This window comes from Anoplophora glabripennis, unplaced genomic scaffold, assembly GCF_000390285.2.
Source record: "Anoplophora glabripennis isolate ALB-LARVAE unplaced genomic scaffold, Agla_2.0 scaffold353, whole genome shotgun sequence".
In the NCBI taxonomy this organism is placed as follows: Eukaryota; Metazoa; Arthropoda; class Insecta; order Coleoptera; family Cerambycidae; genus Anoplophora; species Anoplophora glabripennis.
The window spans coordinates 494,578-509,545 of NW_019417362.1; the positions used below are offsets into that span (position 1 = coordinate 494,578).

General features: G+C 31.4%; 1 protein-coding gene across 2 annotated transcripts in view; it reads left to right on the forward strand.

Annotated features, from left to right (window-relative positions):
• Nucleotides 1-2,258: 2,258 nt before the first annotated feature.
• The window catches only part of LOC108911260, a 29,034-nt gene continuing 16,324 nt past the window's right edge, over nucleotides 2,259-14,968 (forward strand). For both annotated transcript variants that reach the window (XR_002763195.1, XM_018716150.1), the window contains exon 1: nucleotides 2,259-2,454. Coding sequence is in view for 1 of the 2 variants with exons in the window: in XM_018716150.1 (XP_018571666.1) it covers nucleotides 2,406-2,454 (49 nt within the window). In the remaining variant the exon portion in view is untranslated. The remainder of the gene's footprint in view (nucleotides 2,455-14,968) is intronic.

Sequence of the window (14,968 nt, forward strand, 5' to 3'; positions counted from 1 at the left end):
TAATACTTACTGACTCCCGTTAACCCTGCCACTGGTTGACAAATTCAGTGAATTGCACAATGAGTGGGTGGATGGGAGGCTAGAGCTGTGCTCTAGGCTTGAGGCAATGTGTGGTATAGTTTTTCCTAAGTCAATTGAAGAACCAATATCTTCAAGGTATGTACCAGGCTCGGTCGCTAAGCAGCAACTCGGCATTGAAATATTTGAAAAACTTTCCCATATTTATTTAGCCATACGCATATATAGCGTGGCCCACTAGTATAGGAAAGTCCAATATCTATATTAAAATGAGGAGTATATGGATTTTCCTTTTTACAGTGTTGCCACATTTCTCGGATGTACAAATTAAAAATATAATCAACTATAAAGGGTGTTCCACTTTTTCTGGCCAGACACCAACTTCGTTTTTTTAAATGGAAACATGCATTTTTTATATTTTTTCGGATTCTACATCAAAAATAAAGGGTACTTTGTGTAGAATAGTTCAAATATTCACAGTTTTTGAGATATCTCGCTTGAAAGGTTTTTCTAGTCGATATTGGCTGCTTACATTTTCTGATACTGACAGGTTATACTAATAGCTACTAAGTTAATTTTTTTATCAGGTGTTTAGTTAAGGATGACTATTCCGAATCATGATCCCAAACCTGACCTGCGTTATACAGGGTGATCAAAATATTATGTCAAAATTGCCAATTGAAAAATTTAAAAATCTCGAATTTTTTAAATGCAACACCCTGTATGTTTTCATACCATGAGATGCAGTAGGCTTCTGTCAAAGGATAATCTGGAAAATTGTCGATTCACATAAGGTTTAATAGAAAAGCGACAGTAATAATAGTGAAATGAATTACTCTAAAGAAGAATTAGTAAATAAATAATAGAATAATTAGTAAGGTTCGTGGTAACTGTTTATTGACAAGTATTTACCAAACTAATAATCCAGATTTACAAAGATAGCCTCGTATTAAGTGTTTTGTAAAACTGAAGGAGAGGTTTGAAAGAACAGCAAATGCAAATTATGAGAAGACAACAAGAACATACGTATGCAGTATCCAAAACAGTAAATTAACATCGTGCATTTCTAACAAAAGTAATAAAGACCTAGTTAAATTAGTAATTAACAGGTAACCGCTCAAAATGTCTGCCAATTTTCTCTAGACATTGAGCAATTCTACGACGAAAATTGGTAAATACTTGTCAATAAACAGTTACCATGAGTTTTACTAATTATTCTATTATTTATTTACTAATTATTCTTTAGAGTAATTCATTTCACTATTATTACTGTCGTTTTTCTATTAAACCATATGTGAATCGAAAATTTTCCAGATTTACCTTTGACAGGAGCCTACTACGTTATTTTACATTGTATAGCTATTTGTAAACTTCGCATTTTGTCATAGAAATGAGATTTCATGAAAAACTAATGAATTTTGGTATAGGAGCGGGGATAGCAAACTTGTAGAGAATTTAATTCTGCATCTCATGGTATGAAAATATACAGGGTGTTGCATTTAAAAAATTCGAGATTTTTCAATTGGCAATTTTGACATATTTTGGTCACCCTGTATAACGCAGGCCAGTTTTTGGAACATGATTCGGAAGAGTCATCCTTACTAAACATCTGATAAAAAAATGGGCTTAGTAGTCATTAGTATAACCTGTCAGTATCAGAAAATGTAAGCAACCAATATCGACTAGAAAAACCTTTCAAGCGAGATATCTCAAAAACTGTGAATATTTGAATTCTACACAAAGTACCCTTTATTTTTGTTGTAGAATCCGAAAAAAATATAAAAAATATGTGTTTCCATTTAAAAAACGAAGTTGGTGTCTGGCCAGAAGAAGTGGAACACCCTGTATAGTTGAATATATTTTTAATTTGTACATTCCGAGAAATGTGGCAACACAGTAAAAAGAAAAATCCATATACTTCTCATTTTAACATAGATATCGGACCTTCCCGCACTAGTGGGACACGCTGTATAGGACCAGTTGCTTTTCGACTGAAAATGGAGCTTACCTCATCCCATTTAACGCCACGTGTTCTAAATTTTATTTTCCCCGCATACTCCTATGGTTTAAGGATATAGAGTTGTAATTGTACAGGTATGGACAATAAAAAAACTACAACTTTTATACTCCTTTATAAACATTGTAAATCGGGAACCATTTTATTGTCCACAACTTAAAATCCTCAAGTACGCTCCTGCGCGCGGCATCTCGACGGCGTCGCTAACGCTCGCCGGCCCCGTCAGAACAGAAGTTCCACACCGTCCTTTTCGTGACCACGTGACCCACTCGTCCTCCCACGTATCCGTAACGGAAACGAGGCACAGTATTCGAATAAGCTACTCGAAAACACCTCAGTACAGAAAAACGCTCAACATTTACAAAAAAAAATGAATAAAGTAGTGTTCGCCTTCGTTTGCGTCGCTATCCTGCAGATCGGTAAGTGAGAATTTTGCGTTTTGGTTTTAAGTTAGTGCCTGTTAGCTAACGGCCGATATGCTATTATTAACCGCGATTTTAATGTGTTCTTTTTCTATTTTGTGTAGTACGTGCTAAGAGTATAAGTGAGTCTTAAGGATCTGTGCGGTTAGTTGCTAGTTGAAACGGTTGAATGTCACAGAACGGTGAATTGTTAAATATTTAAAGCGGTGATCTAATACCAATCATGAGACCACTTTTAATTCTGATTCAGTGTTGAAAGGGCCTCGAAATTACCTTTTATATAGGGTGAAGTTAAACATGATTTAATTAATGCAACAAAATTTGGTCATAGTTAAGACAAATTTAGGGGACCCGTATTTTTTATTTTTGCCAAGCGGCCCCCTCTTTCGGAGTTACAGCCCCCTGAAATATGCCCCTAAGAATAGTCTTTTTTATATCTCAGAATCCTGTTGTACGAAAATCACTAAATTTGGTACACAGAGGTTTCATGACACTTTTTCGTGGGCCCCTTGTCTTAGGAACCAAAAAAATTTTGTCGCAAATTTGCATTTCTTAAAAATTATTAGTTAGCTAGAAAAGCAATTGAATTTAGAATCTTTTCTGTCTCTTAATATTTTTTTCGTAAAACGCAATGTCTGAGGAAAATGGGCGAATCGCGATATGCATTCGATCACATTTTGACATATTTCTCGAAAACATTGCGTTTTACGAAAAAAGTATCAAGAGACAAAAAAGTTTCTAAATTTAATTGCTTTCTAGCGGACTAATAATTTATAAGAAATTTAAATATGCGATCAAACTTTTTTGGCTCCAAAGACAAGGGGGAACACGAAAAATTATCTTAAGGAGTTTCCCAGTCAAAAAGCGTAGCACCGTCAGATTCCACATGTCATAAAACCTCTGTGTACCAAATTTAGTGATTATCGTACAACAGGATTCTGAGATATAAAAAACTTGTTTTAAGAATCTGTGACTAAATTTTGTTGCATTAATTTTGGGACACCCTGTATATTAAACTTTTACAAAAAAAAATCGCGATATTTCTAGTCTTCTAGGTATATTTTAAAAAGTTTCTAGTTTGCCAAGAACAATCTGTCTATCAGTTTCGATTTTCCAATTACTAAATTTCTAAATTTTAATATCTATCTCCAACTTAAATATTCAAGTAGGATTTTTAAAAAATTACACATTTTTATTTATATTTTAGAAACAACTTTTCCCTTTAATGAAAATAAGCGCTATCTAGATATACAGGGTGTCCGTTAAAGAATGGGCCAAACTTTACCAGCAGATTCTACGACGAAAAATGGGGAAAAGTCATATACAATATTGTTCATAAACGCTTCGTTTTCGAGATATAGGGTGTTGAAGTTGAAAAACAAAATAACATTTCCTTTCATATCTATCCACTACTTCGAAATAATTTCTTGTTAAAATAACTTAAACAAATTTTTGTATGGATTTATAAATTTAAATGCCTTTTTGTAGAAAACGGTTGGCTTTAAAGAGAAGAAGGTATACCTTTTTTAAGCAGAAAAGATTTTTCCAGCCCAAAGTGGCACCGTGGCACAAAAAAAAATTTGGCATGTTAAATGCGTCCTAATAATGGTCGCTTGTGGCCCCCTCTAGAAGATACAACGAAATCGTCTATAATCCGAGTTTCTCATCTCAAAAAACCCCCTCATACGAAATTTCACGAAATTAGTTTCAAAAATATTAAAGAGAATGTTATTTATTTTTTCAACTTCAACACCCTGTATCTTAAAAAGTAAGCGTTTCTGAGCAACATTGTATATGACTTTTTCCTATTAATTTTCGTCGTGGAATGTAGTGGTAAAGATTGGCCCATTCTTTAACGGACACCCTGTACATATAAAGAGATTTTCGGAATCTTTAGCTAAACTCAAATATCGTTAGTTAATAATATTATACAAAATGAGCAAATATTATTTCTATCGGTTTTTATTATGATTATGAGTTAATATTTATTGAATTAATAGTATTGACAAAGTTGTGCTCTAATTAAAAATATTTAAGGAGCTCAAGTTTAAAATAAAAGCACCAAAACTAACATTTTTCGATTATTTATTATTTCTTAATACTTACTTTATGTCGATACAGAAATTTAAATTTAATTGTAATAAATGAAAGCGTTAGAATTTAAATTCTCATTTTTTTTTTAAATGTAAGTATAATTTTTTATTTCGGTCAAGTAAAACAAGGCCATTTTCCTGTAAATTAAAAATTGACCACTATATTTAGATCGCGCTTATTGAGTATTCAGACACAGACAAGCAACACATTGTTAGAAAACAATTTTTCTAATTCTTTTAAAGTAACGCAATCACAGCCAAATTTCAAATATTTATTCCTAACCGTTGCCAATATACAGCAAGTTAAATACTATTGTAATTTTTTAAATTGTGCTTTATTTAATTAATTTGGTTTCAATTCGGAACAAATCATTTTGGTACTGATAAGATATACAAGCTCTCAAACAAAAAGCGCAAAAAAAAACTAGAATCGGCTTTTACAAAACTTATTGATGACATCATTTCTCCTAGACGGGATACCGAGTACATATTTATTTATTTATTTTTTGATAAAACATGGCAATTTATAATACTAATCAATGTTTCTCAGAGGTTTTTTTAACATTTTTGTGTTTGACATAGCGAATTTAGTTTAATTTCACACTGTATAACCTTCGCCTCACTGATTCTTGACAAGATTCTACATCATTCTACATCAAATTTGTCATGGCATGGTAAAATTCCAAGAGGTGTAGATTCCTTATAAAGGCATTTAGTTGGGTACGTTTTTAGAACTTTTTCCCCATTTTGTAGAGTTTCTTCTATTAGTTCATAAAATTTGTTACACTATTTTCTGGCGTATTTTTTATATTATGACGAATTTTAGATAGTGATACTTACAATATATGACTATTATGTGTATGGCGTGGCATTTCAATTGAATGATTAAACGAACCTTGAAAAAAATGGTATTTAGTTCATTATTTTCGTATTGTTAGCCATGTTCCACTTCAGAACACTCTATTGCTATTCGTGAGTTAATAGAATAGAAAATAGGGATGTTCTATTGTTTCAGTGCAATTCTGACATACATATAATTATAATAGACATTTTATACCAAATAAGTATCTTGTCATTGAAAATGTAGAGCGTTTAAAAAATACAGCGAAATATTTCCTGTGAAATTTCTACAGTGTTTTTTGTAATAATAGGAGATTGTTTCTTTTGGACAAAAAACCTCAATGAATCAAGGTTCTAAAGTTACTAATTTTAAAGATACAGGGCAATGGTTTAGTGAGTTCACGACCCGTGGTGTTATTTAAACATGGTTCGATGATTTTTCGGGTTTACCTTTAACTTCCTTAGCTTAGTTTAGTCTTTAGGAATTTTTGAGCTTCCTTTATTGTTCTCGGACTAGGCTCTGCGGGGGCTAACATACCCCTAGGCCCGCCCTGGTACTGACATCGGTTCTTGTTGGTTCTAAAGCCGCTACCACTGAAGATGCCAGTAGTGGAGAACGGCGAAGTTAACATCAGGGCGGGCCTAGGGGTTCTGATAGCGGGTTCGTCCTCACAGAACCTAGCCCGAGAACAACAAAGGCAACTTAAACATTTCTAACTAAGGTTGAGGAAATGCAATGTAATCCTGCAACTGGTGGCGACTATGCTCTCACTATGCACGATACACAATGCTGCCGACTGCCACAAAAACACTTGTCATACACTCGGCCAAGCAAAGTGTCAAACTCCTTTTCACACGCACAAACGACAATGAAATGCACGAGGAACGTACCTCAGCAAAAAACCTGGATTCTTCACCGGCACGCCAGGCCAACAGGGCAGGCATTAGAGTGCCGCTAGATACGTATCGAATAAATTGATCGATGCGAAGCTTCAGATCAGAGGCAGACATATACATGTTATTGTATAATGAGGATAGCGGGATTACTAACACTAAGATTAATCCATTCAACAAGTTGTAAAATTTGACAATGCAAATAAAACCGTTTTGAACAATATATGAAACTTAATAAAATTCTTGTCTTAGTTGGCATTTAAGGAAGTCAGTGGGTTAACAGGCAATTTAAATCAACAGCAGCACATTTTTGTCAACAATTATTCCAAATCGTGGGTATTTCTGAATACTGTTTTCAAACCTGGCTTAGTTGAAATACGGACACCCGCGCGATTCTATAAAAATAGAAACTAGGTATTTTCCATTCACTGTGGCTTGTACTATTGTATATACTTTTAATAAAATAACACAAACGCTTGGGAGAATCTTTTATGACTGAAAGTAAAACTTAATTTGTCTAGGAGGCTCATAAATAACGTTTTCAACAACAGTTTGTTATTTCTTTTTTTTTTGTCTACGATTGTGTCAGAAGTGACAGTTTTTTTACTTATTTTCAGTGTAAAAAGTTAAGTTTTTATGACTACATTTTTTTAATCACCATCGAAATAAAACTATTTATTAGTATGTATTTTAGGGTGTCCCAAAAAAAAACGATTTTTTTCTTCGTGTCTCTTGTGAAAATATGTTAGTTTATCATGTTTTAAGCACCCCCTCAATAAATCAGCTCAAAAAAAAATTTTTTAGGGGTCGCCCAAGATATTTTAAAATTTCCAAAATCGTCAAAAATTGAATTTTTTTTCGAGGTTGAAAAAAACCTCGATTCTGAAAATTTCAAATCCATATTTCAATTTCTAAAGGTCACTCATAATTATTTTAACTTTCAAAGTAGTGTACCTAAAATGTTTTCGAGCGACCTCTAAAAATAAATATCAACGAACTAATATTTTTTTTTATTAAATTTGATGAACAAAAGAATAAAAATAAATTATGAGACACTTAAATTTAAAAAAAATAAAAAATTATAAATATTTGATACTCACAGTGCGGTAGTAAATTTTGCCTCGAGAAATTTTTTAAGTCTCTCGTGATTTATTTCTATTCTTTTGTTCATCAAATTCAATAAAAAAAAATATTAGTTTGTTGATATTTATTTTTAGAGGTCGCTCGAAAACATTTTAGGTACACTACTTTTAAAGTTAAAGTAATTATGAGTGACCTTTAGAAATTAAAATACCTATCGATTTGAAATTTTCAGAATCGAGATTTTTTCAACCTAGAAAATGATAAAATAACGAGAAAAATAATTTAAAAAGAAAAAAAAAACTCAATTTTTGACGATTTTGGAAATTTTTAAAAATCTTGAGTGACCTCTAAAAAAATTTTTTTTAATTGTGTTTTTGAAGGGGCTCTTAAAACATATTTTCACAAGAGACACGAAAGAAAATATTCGTTTTTTTTTTGGGGTAACACCACTGTACAATTTTCTGAAAATCTATTGTTTTTACTGATTTAAAAGATGTTCTGAACTTTCTAGAATAAGGAAAATGAGTTGATTTTAACATTATTTATAGATATATGTTTGGCCCTTTTTTGTCAAAAATTGAACCTTTTACTTCAAATACTCAATTAGGTACACAAAAATTAATGTTTTGAAAACCCCCTACCGATTACTATAACCATATTCATGTTGATTAAGGATTTTTTGTTTTTTCCATATGCAAATTTAAATCGATATACTGCATGCTGCAGAGAATGGCTCTATAGTCACCATTTTGTACTATTTATGTATAAATATTTATATTTTGAACAGTTAAAGACAAGGTTAATAACATCCTTGAATATTATTATCCTCTTACGTTTCTTTCCATACGAAAATCACAAAAACGCTTTATTTTGGAAATTTACAATTTTAATAGGAAATTTTGCATTGTGAAATTGGATTCCAAAACTAACACAATTTTCTTTTTGAGACATCATTCTATTAATATTTGCTATTTAATTGTAAGTAGAAAAGGTAGCGTTAGAGTTGTCTCTTTTCCAACCTTGAAAACGCTTCAATTATGATGTTTCCTTCACAATCTGCTAAGAAAGTAGCAGCTGATCTGCGAAATAACTAACTAGTATGTTTTTGGATTTTCTAGTTTTAGAAATCTGGCAATATTTGCAGGTTTTTTTCTTACTGATTGAACGGTACTTTTCCTTGTCGGTAGTTGAGAACAGTTGGCTGGTTGTTGTTTTGTTTGGACGCAAACTTAGGTGTTTTCGATACAGCTTTATTGGGCTAACGCCAAAACTAACACTTAAAATCGTGCTCCTTGTGAGTTTTTATGAATGGGAGATGAACCAGTAGGATATCGTTTTTTCTTCCATATGCTCTATGCACATCTTCACTAGTTGTAACATCTGCACCCACCAGCAGTATCAACTAACAAATTTACTTTCATCAATAAAAAGCTAATATGTATCTTCATGTCCATAGACGTTCAACGTAAATTTGAGCATTTAATACGTCCACATAGTCGAGGAATTGAATTTTCGTTTGTATAAAATACGCCAAGAAAACTTCTTTGTTTGTTTGTTCTGTATTTTATGTTAATGAATGATGAATATTCCTTGTCGTAAATTATTTTAAATTTTGTTAGAATAATGCAGCTTCGGCCTCGTCACGAATACTTTCTGGCAAAGACTCCATCACGCTCTACACACGTTGCAAAATGAAGATTGTTTATCGATAATTATCAATGACGACAGACGTCGACAACCAATACATGACTCTTACAATTAGTTTGTTTTTCGTTAAAATACTGCAACTGTTGGACAAATCCTAACGGCATCGTCGAGCTTCAACAAAGAAATGCTACAAAATGTTACAAAATGTTCGGAATGCTTTTTATTATCGATTGTCAGCAACAAATTTTTCAGCAATTTTTCAACATTTCCTTATTTTATTTTTTTTGCTTATAAAGAGTAACAAAAAAATACGTAATTGTGAAAAGCTTTAAAATAAATAATTAATCAACCTACCCTTCCATTTAAAAAAAAATTGGGGGTTGCTGCAACCTCCCAGATAATTAAAAAATAAGCAAACCTCTTTGTAATATGCCCTATTGAAAATGAAAATTGTCGTGTTTTAGGAATTTTGCGACAAACCTCTATTTATTAAGTTACAGAATTTGTTGCACTCTATATTTCATTAACACGGATTTGTTAATAACCATCTATTCTTGGGAATGAGGTCACTATAATCTATAATACACCTGTTGATAATAAAAACTTTAATATTTTTTCTTACTCTTATTTTATTTTGCTGTAACAAACATTTACGTTTTACATAACTTATGAAATTATGTGCAGCACCTACAAACTTTATTTCCGCTGCTACCTGTGTGACTCAAAAATGTTTTGTATTCTAAACGAATGTAGACGTAAATGGTATAGTTATAATTGAAAGTATTTATGTATGTACCTACGCTCGACTAATCATAAATCATTATTAAAATATGCCTTGCCAATGTTTTTAAAATTCCACTCCATAAGTAGATAAAAGAGTTTTTAACTGTACATTTTAAATGCATTCCTAGATTATATTAACCATTGCCACGAGTGCTATTATGCTAGTAGAAACGCTAAAATAAACCCGCAATAATTGTCATCTAAATTTCGGACAAGATAAAAGAAGTGGCCCCGGGAGCGAACCCTGAGGTACTCTCTCATATTTCATAGGCAAAATTTTCCATGACAAAAAACGCGTAGATATTATCATTCATATAACCATCATATTGCTTATGTTGTGCAATGAAACTCGCTCGGTGCATTGCATGTTATGACAGCTCCATAGTTGGAAAGCGACGTTGGCTAAGCAGGCTGTGATGAGAATATTAATTCAGGAATCTTATGAATTTTATGGATTATCAACAGTGACCTACTTAGCCATTCGTCTTTTGCAATTAAATGGGGGACATTGTGAATATCCGAATAACCTAGTTTTATATGAATTTTATTTTTTATACAAAGTGAATCTAAATTTGCACAATGCACAATCGATAAAATCAAGATTGCCATAGAACTGGTGTAATTTTATGATTTTTCGCTAACAGGACTACTTTACTATAAAAAAGTACTATACCATAAAATGTGTTTTATAATAACCTCAACGTGTTCAATACAAAGGACATTTTTGTAAATAACTTTTCCTCATGAAGGAATCATAATTTTATGATTTGCAGGAAACCAGTTTGACCTCAATGAAGTTCTGTGAGCGATACTAAAAAAAAATATTGAACGAAGTTAGTGTCATCGATGAAGTGGGTAAAAAACCATTGAAAAAAATTTGCATACATGAAATACACGAAAATATGTAAATAATCTGTTTACTGACCTGATTTTTACAGCATATTATGACATACTTGAAATCTTGTGGCTAATCTACAGGATCCTTTTCCACGACGTTTAACATTTTTGAATTACACTAAATTATTTTCCAATGTCGTTCTAACAGTTGAATTTCAGATCAGTATTCAGCTGACCCCCACTATAAGTTATAACCCTGTATGACATGTATATCACTGTAATCAGACAAAAGGAAGGAATCGAAAAAATGAAATAACAAAAGTTTGGTTTATATGTTCGAAATCCAACACTCATTTGTTTTTTATATATAATGCTTTAAAATCGCAAAAAAATCTTAAAAGTTCCATTATCATTTTTTCCTAAAAGAAAACCAAAAGGAATAATAGGTCAGTCAAATTATCGAAAATACCTCGTTTTTTGTCAAAATTTGTTTTTTATAACGAGCGTTCAAATAAAAACGTGGTCAAGTTGGTTCTGAAAATTTGGACGTAGGGCGTAGCGTATAGCAAATGAACTTAAACGTCTATCGCCGCTATCAATTTGAATATTTTCGTTTTAAAAAGCGTTTAAAATGGTGTTTTCTCAAGAACAAAAAGTGTTTATCATAGAGTCCTACTTTAGAAATGGACGCAAGATTGATGGAATATGGAAGTAAGTATTCTATTGAGGAATGTTTCATAGAATTTCAAAATCAATTTCCCGGCGTTGTTGAGTACAAAATTTTTCAAAGTGCAGTTCAGCGTTGTGTTAATGTTTTTCGTGAAACGGGCAGTGTAACAAGAAAAGAAGGAAGCGGCCGACCTAAAAAGCGGACTGAAGAATTAAAAGAAAATGTTCAACAAATAATGGAAAATGCGCCAAGAACTTCTGTACGTGTTTTATCACAAATGGTGGGAGTATCAGTCGGTACCTGCCACACAGTGTTAAAAAAAGATTTGCGTTTGTTCTCCTATCGTTTAACTTGTCAGCAAGAACTTCATGAAGTTGATTTTCCGCGACGGGCTGTATTTTGTGAATGGTTTTTAAACAACTACGGTGAACTTCATAATATCACCTTTTTCTGATGAAGCCTGGTTTCATTTCACTTTCCGCAGCTCCTTTAATTGTTTGTTATTGTTATCACGATTATTCTTTAAAATAAAGTTATATAGACATTAACGTTATTGAAACTGACAGCTGCTATACAGCTCGTTGAGAAATGAGGTTAAGTTGGTCGCTATAAGCTACTCCCTACGTCCAATGTGTCAGAGCCAACTTCGACCACGTTTTTATTTGAACGCTCGTTATAATGCTTTAAAATCGCAAAAATCTTAAAAGTTTCATTATCATTTTTTCCTAAAAGAAAACCAAAAGGAATAATAGGTCAGTCAAATTGTCGAAAATACCTCGTTTTTTGTCAAAATTAGTTTTTTATATAATGCTTTAAAATCGCAAAAAATTCTTAAAGTTTCATTATCATTTTTTGCTAAAAGGAAACCAAAAGGAAAGTCAAATTGTCGAAAATACTTCGTTTTTTTGTCAAAATTTAGTTCAATAAACAAAGACACGTAAATATTAGGAAAAATTCCGTACAATTGAATGAACTATTATACTCCAGCTGGGCTTCATTTTCAAAATGGTGTCCAAAGTTCGCAAAAAATAGTTTTTTTTTCAGTCATAATTGCACAAAAGGTTTGTATTGATACTGAGCTTAGAATTTAAACTACACAAATTTACCCGGTATCAATACAAACATCGAGTGTAATTCGGCAGGACAATTTAATGAATAAGAAATTTAGAAACATATCAATGCAAACTTTATGAAATACTAAAAATAAATACATTTTAATTTGAGCGTACAATTATTAAACACGCAGTTATTGAAAAATCAATCAACCCTTAAACTTCATAATGACGGTTAAAGATACGGAAAAAATGCATTTTATAGTAATTTTTAACCCTTTAAAAACCTCGTCGAATACATTTTTACACCTGGAATGTGGTGGAGGAAATAAGACAGAAACGTCGATTTATTCCCGAAATTTCAAGTCTTAATGTTTATAAATAAACAAGTTATGAATTTAAAAAAAACGCTAGCTCGGCTAAAAATGGTCCTAGAACAATTTTTACTGCAGGTTAGAGACGATTTATGCTCTTCTTCTATTTATAGCAAATTCAAATTTCGATGGTTTTTTGCAATTTAAACAAATTATTAATGGATTTTAATTTAGCAGGTCTCAAATGAAGCGTTTTTTGAAAACCTATAAGTATAAACAAAAGCATAAACTCTTGTTAGAGAGCGCTTTTTAATACAGCTAAAAAACTTAATTTTTGGTAATTTTTACATTATAATCATTGTTTAAACAGTGATCTTGTTGTTTTAAACCGATACTTTTTGGGAAATATTATTTCTTTTTGCCTAAACTAACGATTAAACCAAGTTTCAATCTGAAACGAATTACCTTTTGATTTACATGTATTACAAATTTCATTTACTGGAATATAAATACTATATTGAATTCTTTATAATATTTATTTTGTAGCATTTTAGCGGTGGTGTTCCAAATTGTTTTAACTACCGCTTCTTTGTAGTCTTTTTCGTCACATTTTCGCATATTAAAAGCCCTATCTTGCAATATTAGATTCAATTTCTCGATGGACTACCTATTCTGAAAGATTCGTAATTATTTTTTTTTGATTAAAGATATAGAAGTGTTAAAAAAATGCGGTTTTTTGCAATAACTAATCTTGTTTATCAATATTTTTGTTACGAAAAGTTCTACTTTTGTCTAAAACATTTTTTTCTAAAATGAAAAAAAGCCATGTTTAAAATGAAACTACAGAAAAGTAGTTCATTCAATTCTACGGATTTTTCCTAATTTTGACGTGTCTGTTTACTGATCTAAATTTTGCCACGAAAAAATCCAATTTGATTGGGTTATAAGGGGAGTAGAACGTTATTTGAACCCTGCACAAACCTTTCAACAGGATGTATGTACTAGTTATTGCAAATTTCATATAGATACAAATCTAGTCATAATTCTCCAAATATGTAAATACTCAACTAGAGCAAGGCCTAGACATCTAACAAGTTGTTTAGAAGTGAAACTGCTCAAAGAGACGAAGAAAAACGCACTTAAAATTGTTAAAACCCAAACAGTATCTATTTGTTTCTTAAAATTGTAACTGATCTAATATTGGCTGATAGAACTCCCTAAACTTTATAACGTAACGAAGTTTTAACTTGACCTGGACAGAAACAACTTTGTAACTGCCAATTGTCTTTCACCTGCTTAAATTTATTAAGAGCAAATTACTTGTAATTATACAAATAGCTGCATAATAAATGTTTATTTAGACCACATTGTCTAACTTTACGATCTTTAGATTTACTTTTGATTTTTCTAATAAGCATGTAGATTTTATACATTTCCTAACATTCCCAAGTTTTAAAATTATTATATTTGCATCATTTAGGTATAACAACTATTTTGTTAAAACTAATACACTCCGGTTATATTGTCATGTCCAGAAATAGTGTTCTCAAGGTCTATTTACAGATTTTATATGTTATTGTTGTTTCTAGCCAATGAAAATTTCCACCAATTTTGTCCACGTTCATGCAACATAGTCATCGTTGGGTTATAGACTTCTAATTGTATGCTGTCATTAATTATTTAATATGAGTAGCTATATTGAATGAATATAAAGGGTGATTCACAAAAGGTGGCCAAAAATTAAACCTCGTATTCTTTGGTGAATTTTAAGGGGTCTTTCGTATAAAGTTTTTATGTAGGACGCTTCGTTAAAAAGATACAGAGTGTTAAACTTCAAAAAATATTCTTAATTTTTTTAAATAATTTAAAAACTAGTAAGTGAAATAATTTGAAATTAGGCACATGTATTTATGTAAACATTGCCCAAAATCTGAGGGCTTGTCCTAAAATTTACATGCTCCAGTGGCGGAGATACAGGGTATCGGTGGCATATTTTTCTAAATAAAATAGTACGCCACTGCTTTATGGTAACAACCATGATATTTTCGGATTCGTCTTTCAATTTTCTACAAATTACTACTCTCCTTGTGTTTTTCAAAAAAAGACTGATTTTCGAGTAAAACTTAAAAAACGAAAATAATTTATTAATTTTTACTTTAATTTTACATTTAAATCGTAATTAACTAGCTAACAAAATATTGAAAAAACAGGTTTACTTTGCCTTAATATGTAAAAAAATAACTTTTTAAATGAACGATAGCTTTATTTATTTATTTAATAATAGTAAAATAATTCCGA